The sequence below is a fragment of the Pogona vitticeps genome, chromosome 4 (genome assembly GCF_051106095.1).
Source record: "Pogona vitticeps strain Pit_001003342236 chromosome 4, PviZW2.1, whole genome shotgun sequence".
In the NCBI taxonomy this organism is placed as follows: Eukaryota; Metazoa; Chordata; class Lepidosauria; order Squamata; family Agamidae; genus Pogona; species Pogona vitticeps.
Genome location: NC_135786.1, coordinates 204,367,214 through 204,391,162, shown reverse-complemented (window position 1 = coordinate 204,391,162; position 23,949 = coordinate 204,367,214). Strand labels below are relative to the sequence as shown.

At 39.9% G+C, this 23,949-nt stretch overlaps 1 protein-coding gene across 4 annotated transcripts in view; it reads right to left on the bottom strand.

Annotated features, from left to right (window-relative positions):
* Nucleotides 1–23,949, bottom strand: part of HNF4G (hepatocyte nuclear factor 4 gamma) — a 98,831-nt gene that overhangs the window by 27,334 nt on the left and 47,548 nt on the right. For 2 of the 4 annotated variants that reach the window (XM_020787502.3, XM_072999048.2), the window contains exons 1-7: nucleotides 15,836–22,898; nucleotides 11,861–12,032; nucleotides 8,061–8,155; nucleotides 4,065–4,171; nucleotides 3,090–3,248; nucleotides 1,666–1,753; nucleotides 861–1,013 (exon numbers count right to left, since the gene is read on the bottom strand). In XM_020787502.3, the coding sequence (XP_020643161.2) occupies nucleotides 861–1,013; nucleotides 1,666–1,753; nucleotides 3,090–3,248; nucleotides 4,065–4,171; nucleotides 8,061–8,155; nucleotides 11,861–12,032; nucleotides 15,836–15,950 (889 nt within the window). In that variant the 5' untranslated portion in view covers nucleotides 15,951–22,898. Of the gene's footprint in view, nucleotides 1–860; nucleotides 1,014–1,665; nucleotides 1,754–3,089; nucleotides 3,249–4,064; nucleotides 4,172–8,060; nucleotides 8,156–11,860; nucleotides 12,033–15,835; nucleotides 22,899–23,949 lie in introns of those variants that run through there. The other 2 variants (XM_072999050.2, XM_072999049.2) reach the window with 1 other exon arrangement.

Here is a 23,949-nt window from a genome sequence, read left to right as displayed (position 1 = left end):
CCAAGTTTCTCTTAGAAGGAAGCCTTGGATGTTGATCTCAGAGTATGATTTCAGGTTCATGATGGGTGAGGGCTTCTGTCCAGTACTGAGCAATTTAGAGTTAGGCCGTGGAATGTTTAACACATGGAACCTAAAGAACTGTGACTGAAAAGAAGATAAAGAAGAAATGCTGAACCTTCAGAGTGTATCTTCTAATGCAGTGGTTCTCAAACTGAGGTCCCCAGATGTTCTTGGGCTGCAATTCTCAGATGTCTTGACCACTTGCTTTCCTGGCCAGGATTTCTATGAGTTGCAGTCGAAGAACATCTGGGGACCCAGGTTTCAGAACCACTGTTCTAGAGCTCCTGACTAGAATGAAACCAAGACAGGAGGTACAGTGAGAACTCTTGTTACTGACATGAGTCAGTCAACCAAGTCAGGAACCCAACATTTGACATCTCTCATGGCTGTAAAGAAGGGATGAACAACTGTAGCTCTCCAGATGTTTTCAGCTTACAACTTTGTGACTTGCAGTCCAAAATATGTAGTGAGCTGCAAGATGTCCACTTCTGTTGTAAAAACACATTATGTGTCTCCTCTCTGCCAATTACAGAAGGGACCATTTGACTCTGCTTTAACTTCACTTCAAAATACAAAATATTGCTTTTTTTCTGTCCCACTAGAAGGAATACTTAAAACAGCATTGACACAAGAAAACTGTCTGCTTTTCACGAGGCGTGCAAATTATGTCATTTCTAAATGTCCATAAGAAAACCAAAGTCCTCAAGTTCAACATGGTCCTGCTTATACAAAGATTCTGATTAACTTTTTGCACTGCTGCTACTATATTTTGAGAAGAATGGGGACATTCTGAAATATACCTGGGTCAAAGAAGACAATAGCTTTTAGACAGGCATATTCATTATCATCAATTTGAATTTCCTGAAATGGGCGTATTATCTCATCCAGAATCCGGTTTGCTACTCGGCTGATCTCAATTTCAGAGCTGTTGCGGTGGATTACAAAATCGTTACCTTGAAAAACAAAATAAAATAGTATTACTAACAATATAATCTATGTAGCCTAGTAATAATATCTGCGGGGAGTGAGCATTATAATCTCATTTTAAGTGAGGTTGTTCCTGATCAAGGATAAGATAAGGAAGGAGATACCCAGCAGCAAATTCAACACAAGTGCCTTCCTGAAGACTCCACAAGTAGCAATCAACCCTCACTTCCATCTTGCCATCCTGGAACAATGGGTGGTTATGCTCTCTTTCTTTCAAGAGAAATGTGGGAAACCTTAGGTCCTCCCACTGTTTCAGCTTCCAGGTCCCATCAAGCTTACTAAATAATAATTGATTATGAGAATTGGTCTAAAACACCCAGAAGACCAAAGATTCCCCAACACTCTCCTTTAGGGGTGGCACTTCCTGATTTTGAGGAGCACAGCCTTCCCTCTCAGCCCCACACAATATAACCCAGCCCATTCAGGAGGTTCCTGCGTTCCTCTCTGTCATATTTTCAGAGGGCTGGGTTGGTCATTGAGAAAGAAAGTGGGCAAGTCTGTCATGCAGACATAACTCTGGATCCCAGCCCTATGTTCCTTCAGCTACAATTCTATGCACACTTGCTCCTGAATAAACATGGGTAGGTTTGTGCTCTTAAAATGTAAACATGACCTCACCTAAAAGAATTACGTCTTTGTAAACCATAGAGCGTTTTGCTGCTCCAAGCAACAGATGTTCTCCAGCATGGGCTCTCAACAGAGCAACCTTGGAAAAAAAGTCAGAGTAATAATAACATCAATAAAGCAAGTACTTCATGCAGTACACTATAGTATTTTGAAAGTACTCTTAGCTTTGGCCACTATGTATAGACACAAACACCCTCCAACAGTAAGAAATATGTCTGAAGACAAGATATTTCTGCTTCTGAAGTACAATGAGAACTTGACTTTAATGACAGCAACAATGCTAACAACAAACAAGATCATGTTGGGAACCTGAAGATCTGAAGAAAAAAGCCTTGAGATCTTCTCGTCCTTGTACTTGAATGTAGTTTCATTGCTCTGATGTCATTATTGTCAGTGTCCAACTGGTCTTGGAATAGTTTCTACCATTTTCTTCATAGGGTTAAGATTATTTCTTTGTCACTTATCACCCTTTTACATAACTTTCTATGACTAATAATAGGCATGCTGGAAAAGTCATGAAATGCCATTATTGGGGATGGGAAATCTTCCCTAGAGTAAAACTTCCAACAGCCTGGTGCCAATAAGACAGCTTGGATAGAGTAGTGCTTAGGGTCTTCTCCTGGAACTTGGGAGATCCACGTTCTAATCTCTGCTGAGCCACAAAATTCACATGGTGCCTTTGACCCAGTCACTTTCATTCAGTTTAACCAAAGTAATTGGGTTGCTGTGAAGATATATTGGGAGGAAAAGACCATGTAGGCCACCTTGAAATGCTAGAGAAAAAGTAAGATAAATTGTAACTAAGGAATAAATTAATAGCAGCAGGTCTTTTAATCTAAGGGCTCTATCACAGGGATGGTGGAGTTGTTGCAAGACCAATGGCAAAGAAATAGATATTTTTAAGCTTTTTTATTTAATTGCACCAGTCATAGACCATGGTGAGATCAAAGAAATACATAACTCTACTTTCCTATGTACTGGACTCCAAATAGCTCCTGTCCTCCATTCATACACACATACAGTTGTCAATTAATAATGAAAAAAGAAGCTCCAAGATTTCTTTCATTATTTCACTACATTATCAAAGAAATGTCTGGTTTGGTCCTAAAGTGATGGTGACCATAGAACGCTAAAATGGTTCCCCTTTCTTCAGCTTCCTTGGAATCCTCCACTTTCTGTGAATGTTAGCAAGTGTGCTTACATTGTGGAACATCATCCACAATGATGTTGCCTTGCTCTGGAGTCAATTCTCCTGAATCTCCTTTCCAACAATGCAATGATCCCAAGATCAGCTCTCCCATAACCTAGGCTTGAAGGTCCATATTTGGGTTTAACACAATACAACTGAAAAAGGAATGTCATGAACTGCAGTCATCAAATCATGATGGAGCCTTTCCCAATTCATTATGGCATACCTGGTCATCCAGCCGTAGTTCACAAAAAGCTGGAATATATTTTGCCCACTCTACAAGGACCAAGAGCTGCTGCTTCATAGATTCACAGACATCACTAATACTGGCAACTTTCTTAACATTGATGTCAGTAGTACCAGCACTGGGGCTTGAAACGGGGAGCTGTTTAATTGGAGAAAATTGTTGACAAAAATATGAGTGTGGTCTTAATAAAATTATAGTTATGTTTTCCAAATGACTTTGTTTCTACAGACTCCAAAATTATACCCCACCGTAACAGCAAAAGGTGGATGTGAATATGAAGTATGTGTGTATAGTATCACTCACAAAGTGATCAGAAATAGGTTTCTCTAATGGCTCTCCATCATACTCAGCCCAAGCTTTGCTTTCATAGCTGCAGCAAATGTAGACCTAAGCTTTCACAAGGCTCCTTACAAAATGCATCTCATGAGGTTAGTGGCTAATCGTGTAAGAAACACTCATAAAATTTTCCATCCTCAATGAAAAAGGTTGCCTTGATAAACTGAAAATGGTCAGGTGGAAAATGATCAGATGCTGAGAGATTTTTCACTCCTACACAAGAGGAAAAGAATCTCTCTCCCCCACCCCCATCCTGGCATAATAATCCTTGATCTTTGTTTTGTGCAAAATACAATTTTTTTCAGGAAAAATGCCAATAAGCTAGAAATCACCAAAAGTCATAATCTTGAGCTTCAGAGAGGAAAAAGTGTTGACACTTTTCTTTCTTACATGCAAGAACAAATTTTACATCCCTGCTGGTGACCTTACCCATAATATCCAGTCAACTATTCCAAACATGAAAGTTTTATACATTACAATAAAGAAAAGTGAGCAATTAAAAAAAACATCAGATAATCTCTCTCTCCCTCTTCAGTATTACAAACATAAGAATAGACGTGTTTATAAGCAAAAGACAATTCAAAAGGTGAAGGTGCTTCTTTTTAAGCATTGCTATACCTGACGAGAAAGCACTTCAGCCTGGGACAACGTGTTAATAGAAGGGATGTTACTGCTTTCAGATGTGCTCCGTCTTGTACTTATCCTGTCTCGTTCATTTTGCACAGCTGGAGAAAGAGAAGAGATTTCTAATTTACATGCATGCCATATTACTGAATGGCTTTTCAACTTGTGCATAAGGAAGTGTATGAAAGACACACTAAGCCTGTTCAGTTGTTCAGATGTGTACATGAATGGGATGCATGCGACAGCACCACTCCTAAGCTCTTCATGATGGTGGAGAAGGTCTGATAAGAAGCTGTTTACTGAGCTCAAGCTAATCCCATTAAGGAGCTCAATGTGTTTGGAAGCCCTGCCTTATCATTGTTTCAAATCATGTGTACACCATTTGCATGAGAACATTTTTTTCCAGATCTTCACAGAAAAGGTGAAATCATGGGATCACCCAATGCTACTATAGATCCAGCCCAGTGTTTTTTAGTACAAGATAAGCTATAAGGATGAAACAATGAGAGAGACGTTATGATTTCAAAGCAAATAACTTGGTACAGAACTGATCACATAAGAGCTTTAGGAAAGAGAATGGCAATAAGGTGTCCCTTTAAAGACAAAAATGAATGAAGAAAATAAAACTACCCATCAGCTTTCCTTGATTTATTTTTATATCCAAGGTCAAATCAAGGAGATAGAAGCATAGTTTTGATCAACATATTCATAAAATCATAGCACAGAATCAGAATTATGAAGTTGGAAGGGACCTATAAGGCCATCGCGTCCAGTGTCCTGCTCAGTGCAGGAATACAAATCAAAGAATATCTGCCAAGTGGCTGCCTAAATTTCTCTTGAATGCCTCAAGTGTTGGAACTCTCAACACTTCTTGAGGCCGTTGGTTCCACTGCCATACTGTTCTAACAGTAAGGAAATTTTTCCTGATATTCAACCAAAATCTGGCTTCTTGCCTATACCTGTACCTATCTATAGATAACTTGAGTTTATTGTTGCGTGTCCTGCACTCTGAGATGACCAAGAAGAGATCCTGCCCATTCTCTGAATGACAGCCTTTCATGTATTTGAAAAGCACTATCATATCTTCCCTCATTCTTCTTTTCTCAAGGCTAAACACGCCCAGTTCTTTCATCTTTCTTCATAGGGCTTAGTTTCCAGCCCCCTGATCATCCTTGTTACCCTCCTCGGAACTTGTTCCAATTTGTTGGCATCCTTCTCGAAGTGTGGTGTCCAGAAGTGGACACAGAAGTTCAAGTGAGTCTCAACCAGTGCTGAATAGAGGGGAACGAGTACCTTGTGGGATTTGGAGACTATACTACTGTTAATGCATCCTAAAATAGCATTTGCCTTTTTTTGTAGCTACATACCACTGTTGACTCATATTCAGCTTATCATCTATGAAGATTCCAAGGTCTTTCTCGCTCATAGTATTGCTAAGCCAGGTATCTCCCATCTTGTAACTGTGTGTTTGGTTTCTTTTTCCTAGGTGCAGTACTTCACACTTATCCTTATTAAATTTCATGCTGTTGTTTGCAAACCTGCTCAAGCCTATGCAGATCATTTTGAATTTTGCTTCTGTCTTCCAGAGAATTAGCTCTTCCACCCAATTTTGTGTTATCTGCAAATCTGATTAGCATTCCCTGCACTCCCTGATCCAGGTCATTAATAAAAATATTGAATTGTTATTCCTTTAGTCCACGCAAAACCTTACAACCTTTTATAAGAGGAGCAGTTTTATTTTCAATGATCTGTTTGTTATTTTTAAGAAAGCAATCTGCATCCAAGGAGTTCAGTGCCAGCACCAACACTTCAATAAAATAAAAAAAATGTGTTCTGTGCACTATATACTGTTCTGCAGTTTATATGAAGAATGAATGTACTTTATGGTGAAGGCACATGAGATTCTTAGCCAAGGACATTCAATGATGAGCCTTTTATTAAGGTCATAATAAGAAATGTCATGCCGTGATGAACACTAAATGATAAATGATCATGTAGATGTGAATCAAGAAGGATGCTTGAATGTTTTAATCTGGGGAAACAATTTTTTTTCATTCTTTAACTCAGCAACTAAACAACAAAATGTGGTTAACTCTAAATATAAAATTATACCTGGAAAACTGACACGTAACTGCTTCGATCATCTATCATAAATGGCAGAACAGCATCAAAAATATTTTAGAACAATTTTTGGCACATAATTCGTTTTAAAACTTTATTGCCAAAATGTCTGGGAATTTTTTTAATGTACCTATGCCTATACCTGCATCTATCCATACATACACAAATGTTATGAGCCCATAGTGAAAATAGATTTCAGTCTTTGGCACAGAGAGTGTATAAAGTAGGAAGCCAAGCAAGAACATCAAAGAAAGGATTAGAGGACCACTGGTCTTCTTCCTCAAGGTTAGGAAGCGTTAATAAGTAAAAACCCCTATATGTCTGGAGGGGTTTCAAAGGTTAGCTTTCAGCTGGGATACACATAAGTAGTCGCTAGATCCCTACCATTCTTCCATTTTCAACTGCCACTTCAGAGGCTGCTTTTCATTCTTACACTCTGACTAGACTGTTGGCGAATTAAGATTTGCAAGATGCAACTACATGTCAAATCTAGTTTGGCCTCAGAGTCAAGAGCAGTAAGTACTGCAGGCTTTGTTTCCTGAACAACACTGTTACAAGAGCAATGAAGTTTTTTTTTTCCCCTCATTGGGGTAAATAACCCTGGGGTTGACTCTACCATTAGGTTGACTGGGGCATCAGCCATAAGGAAAGGTAATTCAAACCCACTTGTGTCTTCATATATCTGCCCTTCTATCAACATGGGCCTGCTCTATGTTCAGTTTCTTGGACATACTAGAATGTGGAAGGTAACTGTTCTGTTGATCAATGCATCCATCTGTATAAAAAAAAGTTCCCAAAAAACTTTTCCACGGAAATCAATGAGCAAAATATCTGACAATAAAAGACAAAAGCACTAATAAAATGGAGAGAATCAGTGTGGTGTGTTGGATAGGATGATGGACTAGGACTCAGGAGACTTGGGATCTATTCCCCACTTGGCCATGAAAATTTACTGGGAAGGGGTGGCATAGGTAAAACCACTCCTTAAATATCTCACATACCTTGAAAATTCTATTAGGATAAGTCAAATATAACTTGGCAGTACATAAGACACACGGCAATAAAATGAGATCATTTGCAGCAACACCGTGATATCGTATTATTTCTGTGCCTGCCTTACAGATGAGGAACTGAAGGCTGGAAAATGTAATGGCTCCAAGGTCACTTGCACAGTTAATAGATTAACTAGTTTCAACTCTGGTTTCAGGACGTAAACAGACATTATACATAGCTCATGATTAGATAATGGAAGTCCTTAACTGCTACAAGAAGAGTAGGAGCTTTACTCACCTCACCTAATTTGAAAACTACCTTCCTTTTTGTGTGTGTCTGACATATACATGGGATTCTTTTTAAGTGTGATTTCACAAGCTTTCTACACTAGTGGTCCCCAACCTTGGGCCTCCAGATGTTCTTGGACTTCAACTTCCAGAAATCCTGGCTAGCAGAGGTGGTGGTGAAGGCTTCTGGGAGTTGTAGTCCAAGAACATCTGGAGGCCCAAGGTTGGGGACCACTGTTCTACACCATCTCTTTCTACCCGTGCATGCCTAAATCCCGCACACATTGGGAGCACACCAACATGAACAGAGTTACGTACTTTTGCCAAGCATAGCTACAGATATATTTTCTACTGTATGGAACTAGCAGCAGAATTCATGATTTGTTTTGCCTTGAAGTGATCCCACTTCACACTAGCAAAGAATAATGTGAGCAAGGTAACTTCTTATTAGAGACATATTTCTATTCCTTTAAAAATATCTTTCTCAGTAGACTCAGCAGTTTCATTACTTATTTGTTTATAGATTTTACTTCCTATTAACTGATATAAAGTGTTTTTTCCTGTGAACAAGAGGTTTTTAAAAAGTTACCTTCTTTCTTCATCCCAGCTCGAAAGCACTTTTTTAAACGACAGTATCTGCATTGATTTCTCTTGTCCTTATCAACAATGCATTGCCGGCTAAATCTGTTGGACAGAATCGAGGATAAATATATTAGAGTGCAAGTAAAGAAGGATCCTGATTAGCACAAGCGAAACAATTAATGGGCACTGTCAAAACAATGTCCCCAACGATCAACCTTCACTAGTATTTTTTCCTTAATCAGCCTCGAAACATTTCTCTTTGCCATTCTTCTAAAAGAAATAATTCCTTTTGATGGGCAAGTAGCATCCCATTAGGTTATTCATCATCTTGTGAAGGGAAAGCATATGCATTTTTTGGTCTCACTTCAGCAAATGCTTAGGATAGCTCTTCCTACAGCTTGTGCCTCTCAGTGATGTTTTGTATGAAAAGGAGTAGGAGATAATGGGGGTGGGGGGGAAGCTGGGCTAGAAAATGAATACCAAGACCTTTTAATAAAGTAGTAGGCATCCCATTATTCTCAACCGGCATGTCCAAGACAGAATACCAGGGTGGGGAATACTGTATTAAATAAAGAACCCATGAGATGCTTCCAGGAAACCTTCAGAGGGGTCATCCTGCTCTACTGTTGATGCCTTCCATTTAGAATTCCGAGGTGTGCTGGCTTTCTTTAGACAGGGATGCCTTTAGATAGGGATGAATTAGTAAGGTGATATAATAGTTGTTCAAAGAAACATTTTTTAGAACAGACAAACAATTTTTCTAAGCTAAAACTAGCGCCTGCAATAGAACTAGGAAAGGATTCCAAGCCTACATTAAGGCCTGCTCTGTTATTAGAAAGTGTAAATCAGCCACCTCAGGGCGCAGCAAGTAGGTATCATGCAAATTAAGCAACTTATTGTTTTGTTTTTATTAATGTTGTATTTTATCCCTCATGTAAGCAGGCCAGAAAATGCATTTGTAGGGTTTTTTCCCCCCCTCACATACCAAAATAACCTATGGTGCTACCCTTGACTTGCTAGGAACATACTACTCAATATTCTATCACAGGCAGCAAAATGCCTTGAGAGATTCATTCATCCATTCATTTTTATATCACGCATCTGATCAGTGGTCACTTTGAGCAGTTCACAACACAATAAAGCATCAACATAGTACTGTATAACAAAGTTCTCCAAATTAAACTGATTTCAATTAAATAAAGGGATATGAACAGTTAAAAATCAAAAACAGTTTAAAATAGACCGGATATAGCTCTGAATGCTTCTCACACTACATAAATATAAATTCATTCATCTGTGGGGGTTTTTAAATGTATGCATTATTCCTGCACACACACCTCAAACCCTCAGATTCTCAATATTTAAATACACTACATTATGCATTTGTAGGGTTCCGATACTACCATATTGTTCTGCTAGTGAAACCGCATGGAAAAAAAGTGTTGGAAATCGCTTTCAAATAAAGAAAAAGAAAGATAAGAGGATGTTTGTGCCTTCTTAATGGGATGATATTGTTATTTCGAGTACAACTCCTAGAATGCCCATGGCCATGCCAGCAAGGGGATGCTGTGAGATGCAACTGAAAAAAAGTAACTTTTCTAGGCTCTAGTTAGAGTGTGGCTTTGGCTACAGTGCTGCTGCTGTAGTTAAAATAGATGGCTCCTGCTAGGCAGCTACATTCCTCCATATTTCATCCACAATGGCTTAAAAGCTGGCATTCATAGATATATACAAACATCCCACCAATTTCAGTAGAAATGTCAATAAGTATCGATAAATTTGGGCCAGAAAGTCTCGAGCCAACAGAAGACTCTCTTGAAAGAGACCTGAGTCAAGTGATAGTAATAGCAGGAGAGAGAGTACCTTTTAACCTCAGCAACAGGCTTAGGCAACCTTCTTGAGAAGTGAGAAGGAGATAAAAGAAAATGCCAGAGGGCACCTTGTAGCACAGATCTAGTAGTACTTGAGAATATATACTGTATATATATATCAGATGTACGTGGACTAAAAATAAAGCAAGGGACAAGAAGTTAGTGAGGATGCTCACGGTGAATGTTGCTTGCAGAGCAACAGCCAAAGATCAAAATTTACATTTGTTGTCATTTGCAAATGAAATTATTTGGTCTAGGAGTATAAATGGCTAGCAAGGAGAAACAATTCAATTTTTAATGTGCTGTCTGCTGACTGCTATTCAGCCAGGCGTTCGACAATGGAAGGTTGCAAAGATGAAGAGACACGAGACATGAGCAAAGGGACCCAGCTCCTTGCCTATGGCACTGACTTCCCATCAGTGCTGGCTGCAGGGCAGACAACCACACAGAAGGCTTAACAGGGCAGTTTTGCCAAAATGAGAAGCAGAGTACAACTTCACTACATAGATATAGCTGTTCAATACAACTTTGACTGTCCAGCAGAATGTTGGGATTTGTAGTTTGTTGAGGTATATCAAATTATCTCCTGTAGTACAGGGGTAGATCTCACCTTAAGTTCTCCAGAAAAGGATTTTTGTTACCTGACTACAAACCCCGGGATTCCATGAGATGCAGCCATGGCAGTTAAAAGTGGTATATAGCTATGTAGTGCAGGGATGTTTTCAGACCCAAAGACCCCACTGGAGTTCCAGGTTTTGCCCTTCCCCGGGTATAGGGATCTGTAGCCTCTTGAGATAGGTCATAACCTCCTGCCAAGGTTGGCCCAAAACATCTTGTTGCTTGGAGAAAAAGATATGGTGCTCCACCATTTTAGGTACAGAAAAAAACCAGGCTGGCAATTGAATCTTCCTACAACACTGGCATTGGGAGAGGGTTCCCCATTATTTTGAGAGGGGTGCAAAGTGGCCGTGTGATTCACACACAGCTCTGTCCTCAGATTGAAGGGGACCATCAGAAGACCTGGAGGAACAACCAGGAGCTGGCAGTGCTGCCTCTCACACGTATGTTTCTTATTTTTATTATGCATTGTCTTTGTTTTAGTTTTAAACCTAAGAATGAAGCTATGACTTTTATAAAATAGTGGGACTAGTCTGGAAGTATCAATTTAAGTGTCTGATAGGAACTCAACTTTTCATCTCCAGAACCAGTTTTGAGAGAGGTATGCCTAGAAGTCAGAGGAGCAACTATCTGCCTTTGGTTATAAATGGTGCTCAGTCACACAAATCATTAAGCATGTATGAAGCCCAGACTCCAAAATCCACCCTGCAAAGATACCTAGTAACACAGGAACTGCCATAGAACACAGCACAATATTTGTCTATTTTGCTCCCTGATTAGTTGTAGCAGGGTTCTGCCAATTCTGATTGGCTGCAACAGGAATCAAATAACCTACCGCATTGGATCAGGGACTTTCTGTATGTGAAACAGATGAACTACCTTCACAATTATCACATGATACCTGTCTTCTAGAGATGGAGAAATTTGTCAGTTTTGATCGCTTTCAGTTTCTCATCTTTATGAAATGCAGTTCATTCTGGATTTTGAGAATTTTTCCAATCCTCCAGCTCATCTGAAACTTTGAGAATTTCTGCAAAACTTCACATGACAATTGTTATGCCTTTGGGCGTGCTGTATGCTCCTTTTTATCTCGACAGTGCCATTGCAAGATTCAAAAAAGTGCAAATGTCAAAGAATAACCGAATGTTGAGTTCTGTGAGTGGTTTAAAAACGGGACACTCTGCACCTCCTTCTGTCTCTACTTCCTTCATAATATATGAAGTTCTGGAACTCATACTTGGTTTACCCAAAGAAGGACAGGATAGAAACATTTCCAAAAAATGAGCATGGCATTCCTTCATTTAGATGTGACTCATACCTGCAGGTATAAACATGATTCTTTCGTATGCTACGTCGGAAGAATCCCTTGCATCCATCACAACTGGAAGCCCCATAATGTTTGCCAGTGGCTCTGTCTCCACATATTGCACAAAGACCACCAATCCCACTGTCAGGCGTGTTCATATTGAGCGGCTCTGCTGAGCAACTGTCTGAGGAAGGATAAGAACAAGATGCACAATTAGGGGTAAAACTGGGGAAGGGCATGCAACCCTGTGAGTAAATTACACCATCCTGGAGACTACACTGGCCTTCCCTTTTAATTAGCATTTCCTATTTAAAGATGGCAGAAAACATGGCATGCACAATTACCTCCCATAAACATATCATGCCCATCTGTCAGAATTTATGATGCTCAGAACAATGAATGCTTTCCCCCCCTCTAAACTCCAAGAGTGGCAACAGAAGTTAGAGCACTAACACAATTGCCCAGCTCTGCATGTGCATCTAACCATTTAAATATCCTTGTTAGTTTAAATAATTGAGAGATGCTGCCATAAGGCAACATTTTCTAGGAGGCTGGTAAAATCCCTGTGCATTAATTTTCAAATGATTCACAGTGGCTGCCAGACATGGCGGGTTCAGCTGGAGGTAGCCTTTGGATGATAACTCCCAAATTCCCCCAGACTCAGCATGGTAATGTGCCATCCAGTTGAAACCAACGTACAGCAACCCTAGTAGGGCTCTCAAAGTAAGTGAGATAAAGAGTGGTTCTCCTTAAATATCTCACTTTGATTGGATTAATCCTTTGATTTGTATTACTGCATTGAGGAGGGTGTTGGACTTGATGGCCATATGTATGCCCCATCCAACCTCATGATTCTATGATTCTACCTGTTCCACCACCTCCCCAAGTGAGTTTCCATGGCCAAATGGGATTTCAACTCAGCTGTCCATAATTCTTATTTATAAATCTATCCAGGATACCACACTGTGTATTGCACACCACCGCTGGTCAATCTGAAAAGATATGAACAGCATAAACTCTGCCAGTCAGCACTGGTTGTGTTTTGTATCTGGATTCAGCCTCCCCAGGCAGATGACTACCAAATTAAAAGGCACAGACTCTATCAGCTCTTTAGTAAATTGTTGTGATTTTGAGCCACCAAAGGTCACCATGTGCAGTCTTGGGCTACTGAGTGTTAAACGTGAAGTGTTTTCCTCTCCCTCCCCCCTCCATTTGTTTAATATTCTGAGATTAAACCTTACTAGACCAATACAAGCAAAGCTAAGGGTCAAATTAGTGCAACATAGCATTCCCTGTGATCTACCTGCTTTCTGTCTCTTCCCGCATGCCTACCACAGCAAACTTATACGTTAAACCTGTGTATCTTATCAATGACCAACCACAAAACAGAGCAAGCTAAATGCAAGATAACACAACTGAGAAAAACTGCATGCTTCAACAAACAGATATTATTCATCTCTTGAGAGAGCACCTACATAAATGCCAAACATACAATCTATTTTGACCTTGCATCTCTGTGATCTGAAACTTCCCTAAACTCCACAACCAGAAATTACTTAATTTTATATTTTTAATAAATTGTCACACCCCAGTATTTATTTATTGGACTTATATACTGCCCCATAGCGCTACAAGCACTCTCCGGGCGGTTTACAATTTAATTATACAGGCTACACATTGCCCCCCCCAGCAAGCTGGGTACTCATTTTACCGACCTCGGAAGGATGGAAGGCTGAGTCAACCTTGAGCCGGCTACCTGGGATTTGAACCCCAGGACTTGAGCACAGTTTTAGCTGCAGTACAGCATTTTAACCACTGTGCCACGAGGCTCATTTATATTGTTGTAAATGATATATTTACTGGTGTCATTCACACAATTTGGTAGAAGGGTTCTGACTGTTCTCAGATTATTTTTGAAAGGAAAATAGTTTCATTATCTAGTCCCTCAGACCAAGAACTGGTATGGTGAGTGTAGGAGAAGCAGCATTCAGTGCAATACCACCCTTCCATCAGTTTGGAAAGCCAAGTATTGCCAAGTGATTGACCTCACATTGTCAAGATTTTCTCCACTATGTCAGGAGTAAAGATCCCCTGCTTTCTATTTGATATGCAAAAATGTTTGTTCGTGCTTCTTTGTGCAACTGCATTCTTGATATTACTACTGTTGTTGTTCCTAAAATAGAACTGTTCATAAGAAAAAATAGTGTTAACACACATGACAACCGGCTCACTTAGGAAGAGTGACATAAATATCATAGGCAGTAAATGCTAGCATAGGTGTGGGATCAGTGGTAGGAGCCCCACTGGCTCTTCCTCAGAAGCCACCCAGCCTCCCCTACTGAACAGACAGAGGTGTGTGCCACTTGTCAAACTGGCATGCTCTCCCTAAGCTAGCCTGGTGCCTTCAAGGATGGTTGTCAGGCAGAGGTTCAACCTTTCCTATCTTACATCTTGCCAGTCACTCTGGCCAGCACAGTAGACAGAAAAAGACTGTAGGGTTTATGTTTGCAGAATTCTACTATTATATTGATCATTTACAAAATGTTTAAGGGCATAAAACGTTGCAGTAGTACTGGTGAGAGTAAAAAATGGACAAGAACCACATTCTACTTAGTTGAAAAATATCACTGAGTATAAATTTTACTGCTGCAGCAATATATTTTTAAACTGTAGTACTAGCTTGTAGAGACACAAGAAAAAAAATACTAATTTTCATATCATGAAAACCCTCTGTCCCATCTACATCTGTAAGTACGTGCACTCTCTGAGAACCCCAGCTGTCAGTAAAGTGCTCATGTACAGATAGTTAAAGATTGTTTCCTTCATACTTGACTCCATTTTTCTACTTCAACAAATATTCTTTGCAGAGACGGTACTAACCCAACCAAAGTTAAAAAGTTACTCTAATCAAATTGGAAGATGTTCTCTCTGCTAAACATTAGCTTTTAAAGAGCCGTTATAATTAACAACTCCCTCCAGTTCATATATTGGCAGGTTACTCTGGAAATATTACTGCATATTAAAAATATCAGTTGAAAAGACATCAGGGCACCTCTCAGTGTAGTTAATTATTTTTCCTTCTGCACAGTTGCGTCTTAACTGTCATTTTAAATATTATCTGCAAAAATACCCTTCATTCCCAACCTGTCTGTGGTAGTTATTTATTTTACAATAAATAAAATAAATGCAGAATATTCTTCTTTATTTGATTAACTGACCACTGTCAGCCTTGTAATGTTAACTTTATTACTTAGAACTGGCATTTTATTTTCTGCACCATAAAAATGTTGCAATGCTATTTTTTACATTTTACTATTAAAATCACACACACATGCACACATAGACACAGACACACACACACACGGGGAGGGGAAGAGAGATTTAGTGAACCAAGGACTAATCCACACTATATATACAGCCTTAATCAGCATTACAATTACTTAGATCAAAACATTCATAACTAGTTTCCTGCAATTTCTAATGCCTCGTTTTTAGTTTTCTAGGGCTAAGCTTTCTGATCCTTGTACTGAACATATTTCTGCCACACTTTCAGCACACCTCTGTTGTTATATGTTTTTCCCGTACTTAAGGCATAGTCTCTGCCATATACACCTTTCCCATTCATCTAAAGTTCCCATTTCTTCCACTTTTAGCCATCAGAATATGAACAGAGTATCAACATACTCACTCCCATATAGCAGCATTTAAACATAGTTTACCCATCGAAGCTGTCAAGTAAAACAATCACATGATCCACTGGCATATTAGATCCTCTAATGTTACCTGTAATGTTTATACTTTTGTCAACACAGATTTAGTTATGAACTGTAAAGGAAAAGAACACAAACCAGAGATAGAGTCTTCAAATGTTCACTATACTATTATTAGCGAAACATTGGTTAAAGCTTCGCAGTGTTAATTTCTTTCTTTGTCCACTCATAAATTCAGTTTTGTTTTTAAAAAAAATCTGAGAAGATTCAAGCTCACCATTGCCATTATAAAAGTCCTGCATTATCTCAAACTCCAGACCAGTATAACTTGGATCAAGGATTTCAGTGTAGTTCGCCATATCCATGTCCAGAACTGGCTCTGAGATCCTCATCGTTGACTGTGACTCAAGAAAGTGACTCCTTCTCTAATGCAGAACATGCAATCAGATCTTCTTGGGTCTTCTCCCCCACCCCCAGCCCGGCAATAGTTGACTGATAATCCAAGTGTTAACTGTAACTGTGTCACTTATGTATTGCAATGGGAGGAGTTACCAAACTAATTCAGCCTGCTGTATTCCACCTGTTTCTCTCCCCCCCCCTTTTATGAGGCATCATTAGCAATTTCTTGTAATAATCATGCACGTTGTATCTCAAGGAAAAAGAAATTAAAGTAGGAATTCTAACTTCCTTTCCTGCTTTGGAATCTGAATGTGCTTCAAACTAAAACATACCAGTTTATTTATTTCCAAATGAAAATATGTTACCGATGATTAATAATAAGCTGTTGTCCCAGACCCTAAATAGATAGAAACTCCAAGTGAATTCTCTACAGGCAGAGGGACTTTTTCCCCATAAGTATGATATTTGCATGTAGGAGGTGCAAAAAAAATCTCTGAAAAGATTCAGACTCACAACGGCCATTATACAAGTCCTGATTATCTCAAACACCAAACCAGAATAACTTGGATCAAGGACATCACAAAAAGAATGACAGAGAGTGAGATCACAAAGAAAAATAGGTCACATTTTGGATCATATGTGGAGTGGTCCAGTGCCATCTATTTCCCAGCAATCACGCAACATAAAAGGGAATGCTCTCCAGTAGAGATGAGCATGAAACTGAAAAATGGTGGACTGTGATGGTCTGGGATTCATAATTAGCCACAAACGACCACAAACCAACCAGAGAACTGAACTGGGTCCAGTAAAACAGGATTCCTGAACTGGGTCATGAAACAAACCACAAACCAGCCCGATTTGTCAGTTTTTCTGGTTCATGGTTTGGTTCGTGCCCATCTCTACTCTCCAGGCCAACCCTAATCCATGCCCAAGCTGAACCTTCTACATCTTGGGGCTGGGCTGGAGTGATTCCCTGCAAATAGAAATATCACTTTAGGGGAGATTATTCCTCTTAAATCAGCCTTTACAGTCATCTGATCTTCCCAAACCTTTCCTGTTACCTAGATCTGAAATCAATAATGCTGCAACCGCACAAACTTGGTGATTGAATCAATGGTTTTGCAACAAGAAAAGTAACAAAGGTAAAATACACCCTCGTTTTATTCCTGAATATTTTATTTCTTTGTCCTTACTTCTTATTGTGACTCATGAATGCCAGATTTAACAGGGGGGATCCACAAGTGTGCTGTTTTCCTTCATTAATGTCTCTGGCTATTCACTCTGCCCAAAGATCACCTCAGAAATACCCCATTTGGTTTGGTTTGACACATTTGCCCAATGACAGTGCACATGTTTATGAGTGTGCATATTGGTTTGCTTCAGGTGCATGCACTCCACAGAAATACACAAGCTGGTGAGGAATTAAGAAGTTCTTCTAGCCTCTGATGAGGGCTGTTGCTTCATGTCCTATGAACATTTACCAATAGGCTATCAAGTGCAATAATTGAAGTAATTCATTACTGGGCAATGTACTGTTTGCATGATACTGATCTCTTAAAGAGCTGTAAAACTGTGACTCTGTATGTCTCATTAATAGTTAACATGATAGCCTGACCCTTGTTCAAATTGGAAAGTGTCTTAGATATCTGGAACTGTTGATCAAGCACAAAGCACCGTCCAAGATCTCACAAATACTACATTTAGGTAACCACATTTTTCACCTGCCTTCACCACTGTGAGTTAGCTGCTGCCACCAGTGAGTGGGACATGCAGGGGCCCCATAAAGTTGTGGAGATGTGCAGTCACACAACACCAATACTGGGAGAAAATGTCAGAGCAATTTGATTTTCTGGGTAACATTTCTGCCTCGGTTGTTTTTATAGGAAAGGAAGTAAGATTTCAGTTGGCTAGTAATCAGATTTGGCCCTTGCAGACGTTGAGAGAAGAGGTCATGGTGACTCTGGGATTCTGGGAGTTGCAGTCCAATAGATGAAAGGGTTAAGATAAAGGAGGAGAGTTCACTTGGTTACTAATCTCCTAGATCAGTGGTTCCCAACCTTGATCCCCAGACATTACTGGACTACCACTCCCAGAAGATGTTGCTGCACAGCTAGTGATGAAAGCTTTCTGGGAGCTGCAGTCCAAGAATATTTGGGCACCCAAGGTTGAGAACCACTATCCTAGATGATAAATCCATAGATTCAAGAATCAGTAAGATTCTTGATTACAGAGTAGCTTTTATAATGAATCTCCTCTCACCTGGAACCCTACCCTGTGGAAATTAGTTCTTAACATATATGTATCAGTTAAATCTGTGCTAAGTACTTATAAGACTTTCTAAAAATGAGTCCAAGTATCTAGGATACTAGAAAAGTTTCTCTGAAGAAGAATGGTTGGTTATAGATGGCTTCAGCAGGTCATCAGACTCATTCTTCAGTAACTTTCCCTGCTCCGCAAATTCCATAATCAAAACTTGAATTGAGGATCGACAAATAGGCAGGGCTGCGGATACACATGCTTAAATTTTTATTGTTTTCTTCTCAGTCACTGCATATTTTGACCTCTTTCAAGTTGAGCAAAGGATTCTTTGAACTTTATGGGAGTGATACTGTGTATTTCTACTTTAATAATACAGGTTAACTTCTAGCAATTCTAAAAGTGTCTAGTAATGCAGGAAAAATAATTTTGGATTGCCCATCCTACTAGAAACTTGGAAACAGCTGTAGTATACATTGGGTTACACATAAAAAACATATTTAAATATCCATTCCTGGCACCTTACACTGACTATACACTTAAAGCTTTCATCTACTAGTTTGTGGAGATGCTGTGATAAATCAGACACATTCCATCACATATGCCAGAAATAAGATACTGCTGCTACTTTTTGGACTGTAATATTTCAAGAAGTGTCTAGGATCACCACACAGAATATTACTGTCAAGCCTAGATTAGCTGTTAAGAGCTATGTAGTTTTTCTTTTTAGATGAGTTACAGAACTTTTCTTATAAAGATTTAATTATTTCCCTTTTTTAGCACAGAAAGCAGGGGAGTAACCATATATAATCTTGCAGTCACAAGGTATACGGTGCAATCCTTATGGAAAAGATAATTCAGGAGCTGAAGTTGACATGGCAGTTAAGTAAATCAAAATTTCCTATTTTACTTTCAAGCATGCTCTTTTATGCTGTTTTTGAGAAATGATTCAAGAAGGTGTGTCTTGAGACAAAGACAGATATAGGTGCAGGGAGGGAGGCAGGGTGGGAGGGAGATGCTTCATAGGATGGTGATGATGACTGCATGCACATGCTAGTGAAAATCATAATGTTCATTCTCCATTCTCCTTTTTACATCTCTATATAGAGAGAATTTACATCAGATTTGGATAGATCCCAAATCTCAGACTGAATCTAGCTGTTTTGGGGAGATTCAGGGTTCATCTGAAGGACAGGAATGTTCCTCCAAATCGTTCCGAAGAAAATTGGGGTCCTCTAGAAATTTCTTTGGTTTGGTTACAAAGAAAGAAATCACATCTATGCAAAACTTGCAGCATTTATCAAGCTGAAAACCCTGAAGTTATAAAAAAAATATTAAGCCTTTCTTTCCTAGAGCCACATCAACTGTGGTCACATTGCCTCCCAGAATCACAGTCGAAGTGCTGCACCCTCCAACTGCTAAAAAGCTGAACCACTGTCATTTCCATCATAGTAAAAATCACAGCAATTCTGCTAGGAAATGAGATGTTCATCCTACTGGGATAGTTATTCTACTGGGACTTTGGCTGAAATGTACTTCCAGCATTAGGGAACCTTTATGGGTACAGAAATAGTCCAAGGCATACATGGAGCCCATGACCTATGTGTTCCTCATACGAATTGCTCCTTTCACAACACACCCTGAGGGCAAGTGAATCTTTCTGGGGAAAATTCTTGAACTATATAAGCATCTTTATAGCTCTCAGCATCTCAGGGCCAAACTGTATGAAACACAAGGTTCACAATTTTCCCTCCAGAGCTGCATTCTTCCAAGCTGCTATTTCTGCAGAATCAGCTTCCACGTGAAAGCTGCTGCTTGCCTCTGAATCATCAAACAAAAAACACCTAGCCTACAACTTGCAGAATAGCAGAAACCTTGTGTTGGAACAATTAGTTCCACTTCTAATTGCAAGGTGAGGATGTCTCATATAGCGCCAAACATAGTCCCAACCTGTGCCAGCAGGCAACACTTGACTGGAAATTCCATCTATAGGTTGCAGAAAAGAAGACAACATAACTTGTCTAGTAGTGACCCAATGCCCATCAAAATATCCATACAGTATATCCGTGGTTTAGTTAGGCAGTCGCTTGATTTGATTTTTGCATAGCATGATCAGTATTTCTTTCCAAATAAAACACATTGTTTTAATGGGCAAAACCAAGCATCACAAAAGCAGATGATATTAATCCTTCCCTACTGCAACCCATCTTTTTGGCTTATACATCAGGATGACTGTAGCAGCCAACTTTCTTAACATGCCACAAAACAGAAGAGTATTATGATTACTAGGACGTCAACCAAGCTGTCAAGAGTTATAGCTTGCATTAAATGTTTATGCCAAAAGTGTCATGAATAAGGAAATAATTCTAGCATTGTTTTCAGGCAGTGGGTATACACTTCTCCAGACTTTATTAACTTCCCTCCCCTGTTTTCTTGAAATAACAAGGAAAGCAAATCTTCCTTTGAAAGACTCACAGCTCCTAAGCAAAACCTTTTGCGTTGCTTTACCAAATGGGCTGGGGTCTCTCAGGATCTCAGAATAAAAGCTTCATTTGACTCAAGGCCCCATGGGAACAGCAGCAGAAGAGAAATGAAACAAAGATGGCTTCAGAGGATATTTTCTTTTTTTAAAAAAAATTACAGTCATAGGTTGCTTTATCCATTTAAGACTTCCAATTTTAACAAATTCAGGCCCCAGATCCACAATTTAAAAAGAACGATCTAAACCAAATTCCATTATTCTTTGGAAATGTTGTGCCATGTGTAGCATTTGTTCAAAAATGGAATAATTCTGTGACTTAGAATTGCATTCATCATACAGACCCTCTTACTGATACAACAACCCCAGAGCTGGTAGGCTGGAAAGGACATTTTGGGAGTTGTATTCCAAAAAAAGGACCATTTACAATCCTTGAGCAGCACTAAAGGTTTCAAAAGTAGAGGTCCAGTTTGCTGATTACAATGCCCTAAATCTTTTTTAACATTTAAAGAGTGAATATCACTGCTGGTACAGACAGGCCAACTTACACCTTGGTCATTATATTCATCCTGGTATGAAACAAACAGAATGGGGTGCAGTGTTGTCTGCTTTTGTGCCAGTTGGTTTTGCCCATTAAAATAATACATATGGAAATGTTGATGGGTGTTGGACCACTAATCGGCAGGTCATGTTCCTTCCCTTGTGTAATCCAGAGATGATATTTCCAACCAATTACAGACTGCTCTTTATGGGTACGGCCTGTGGTGAGACTATATAACAGAGCACCTTTGCAATCAGAAGGGGAACTAGACTGTTCCAACACAAGGGTTCTGCCATTCGGCAAGTTGTAAACTAACATACTTTTGTTTGTGGACTGATCATTGGGAGACATAGCAAATTGGACCTCTGAAGGAACAATGTTTTATTATCTTTTTAATTATGATGTATTACGGTATTTCATGCCGTGTGCCCCTTGGATTCTCCAAGAAGGTAAGATATTTTGTGGTATTCTCAGCAAGAAAAGAGAAAAAGAATGATTTGTGCATGAATTAGACAAGATTGCCCAGAACAATGCTTTAATGCAAATAAAGTTTTCATAGAGGTGACATAATTTGCACAAAAAGCTGAGGGCGGCTGCATTCTTGCATGGATACATGAGGATAAGAATAAAGGAAGTTGTGTTTACTTCTTTTAAACATGAAGCCAGTCATTCTGTGGCTTCTCGTTTGGTGTGTGCTCTCCACTCCTCATTGGGAGTAGATGATTTTGTGCAGAGGCTTCTACAGACCTTGATGAATGAAAATACAGCACTCCTTCTCTTGCTCTTGTATGGAAGGAAAGAATCTCATGGGGCTTGAAAGTTTCTCATTCAGATTACTTGCAGAGACTGCCAAATCAATGAGAAGGAAGAGGTATGCCACAGGTAAGAAGCCTCCCTCTCATATCTCCACATATTACTTCCCAGCAGTGGGAAACAGAGGTTAGTCAACTTTGATACTTGGGCAGGAGTATCTGGTATATTGAGGGACGTGGTGGCATTGTGGGCTAACGTGCAGAAGCCTTTGTGTGCTTCAGGTTCAGAAGACCAGCAGTCGTAAGATCGAATCCACGTGACGGATTGAGCTCCCATCACTTTGTCCCAGCTCCTCGCCAACCTAGCAGTTCGAAAGCATGTAAATGCGAGTAGATAAATAGGTACCACCTCGGTGGGAAGGTAAACAGCGTTCCTTGTATAGCCGTGCTGGCCACGTGACAACGGAAACTGTCTTCGGACAAACGCTGGCTGTACAGCTTGGAAACGGGGATGAGCACAGCCCCCTAGAGTCGAACACAACTGACTAAAATGTCAAGGGGAACCTTTACTTATCTGGTACATGACTGTCTTTAAAATCTTAATCTTAATTCCACATTTATTAGCTATGCACAAAGGTAGCCCTAAACACATTGCTTTGGATCCAGACTTAGTCATGGTTAGATTACCTCCACTGAAATCGCCAACACTTGTCACAATAAATGTAACTCTGAATGATCTGAATGGTTCTGCTCTGACTGAAACGGGAACACAGTTATAATTGAGTTGCACTGCTGCATAGCAACCAAGAAAGGACCACTGGGCACAAAGAACTGCTCACCATAATGACAACGGGATATGAGTTAAGAGGATAGGGATAGAAAGTGTGTGCAAATATGTGTCATCAAGTCAGAATGACTTATAGTGATACTAATAGAGTTACCAAGGTAATTTAGAAATTTAAAAAATAGTTTTACCAGTTCTAACTCAACCACCATGTAAATTTCCATGGCCAAGTGGTGGAGTGACCAGTTGCAGCCCCTGCAAGCCAGGCTGGCTGTGACAAGGGTTGAGAGGTGAAGAGGCAATGGCAGATTGAAAGGGGGGGGAGAGATGAAGAAATGGTGGTGTAGGAGAAAAACGTCTCTGCCAGGTCTCCTCATCTTAGCTGCACACCTTCTTAGAAAGGATGGCTGAGGAGGCAGTTCCCTTCCTGAGGAAAAACTCACCCTCTCCAATAAAATCCAATTTTAACCCACCTTGGTTACCTCCCCATTACGGACTGTTGGGAGGTGGCGGGAAGTGGATTTAACAAATACTCAGCCAAGAACTTTGAAGCTGGTTGCCCATGTGTAAGTACAACCATCACATTAAATGTTAGATTAGCATTATATTCTGAAAAATCTATTTTAATGTGTTTTCTTTACCCTGTTAAAATACCTTTTTATGCAAATGGAGCAGGGGGTTGCAGGTTACTTGTGTGTGTGTGTGTGTTTAGTCGTTTAGTCGTGTCCGACTCTTCGTGACCCCATGGACCAGAGCACGCCAGGCCCTCCTGTCTTCTACTGCCTCCCGGAGTTGTGTCAGGTTCATGTTGGTTGCTTCGCAGACACTGTCCAGCCATCTCATCCTCGGTCGTCCCCTTCTCCTCTTGCCATCACACCTTCCTAACATCAAGGTTTTTTCCAAGGACTCTTTTCTTCTCATGAGATGGCCAAAGTACTGGAGCCTCAGCTTCAGGATCTGTCCTTCAAGTGAGCATTCAGGGTTGATTTCCTTTAGAACTGATAGGTTTGTTCTCCTTGCAGTCCAGGGGATTCTCAAGAGCCTCCTCCAGCACCACAATTCAAAGGCATCAATTCTTCGGCGGTCTGCTTTCTTTATGGTCCAGCTCTCACTTCCATACATCACGACAGGAAAAACCATAGCTTTGACTATTCGGACTTTTGTTGGCAAGGTGATGTCT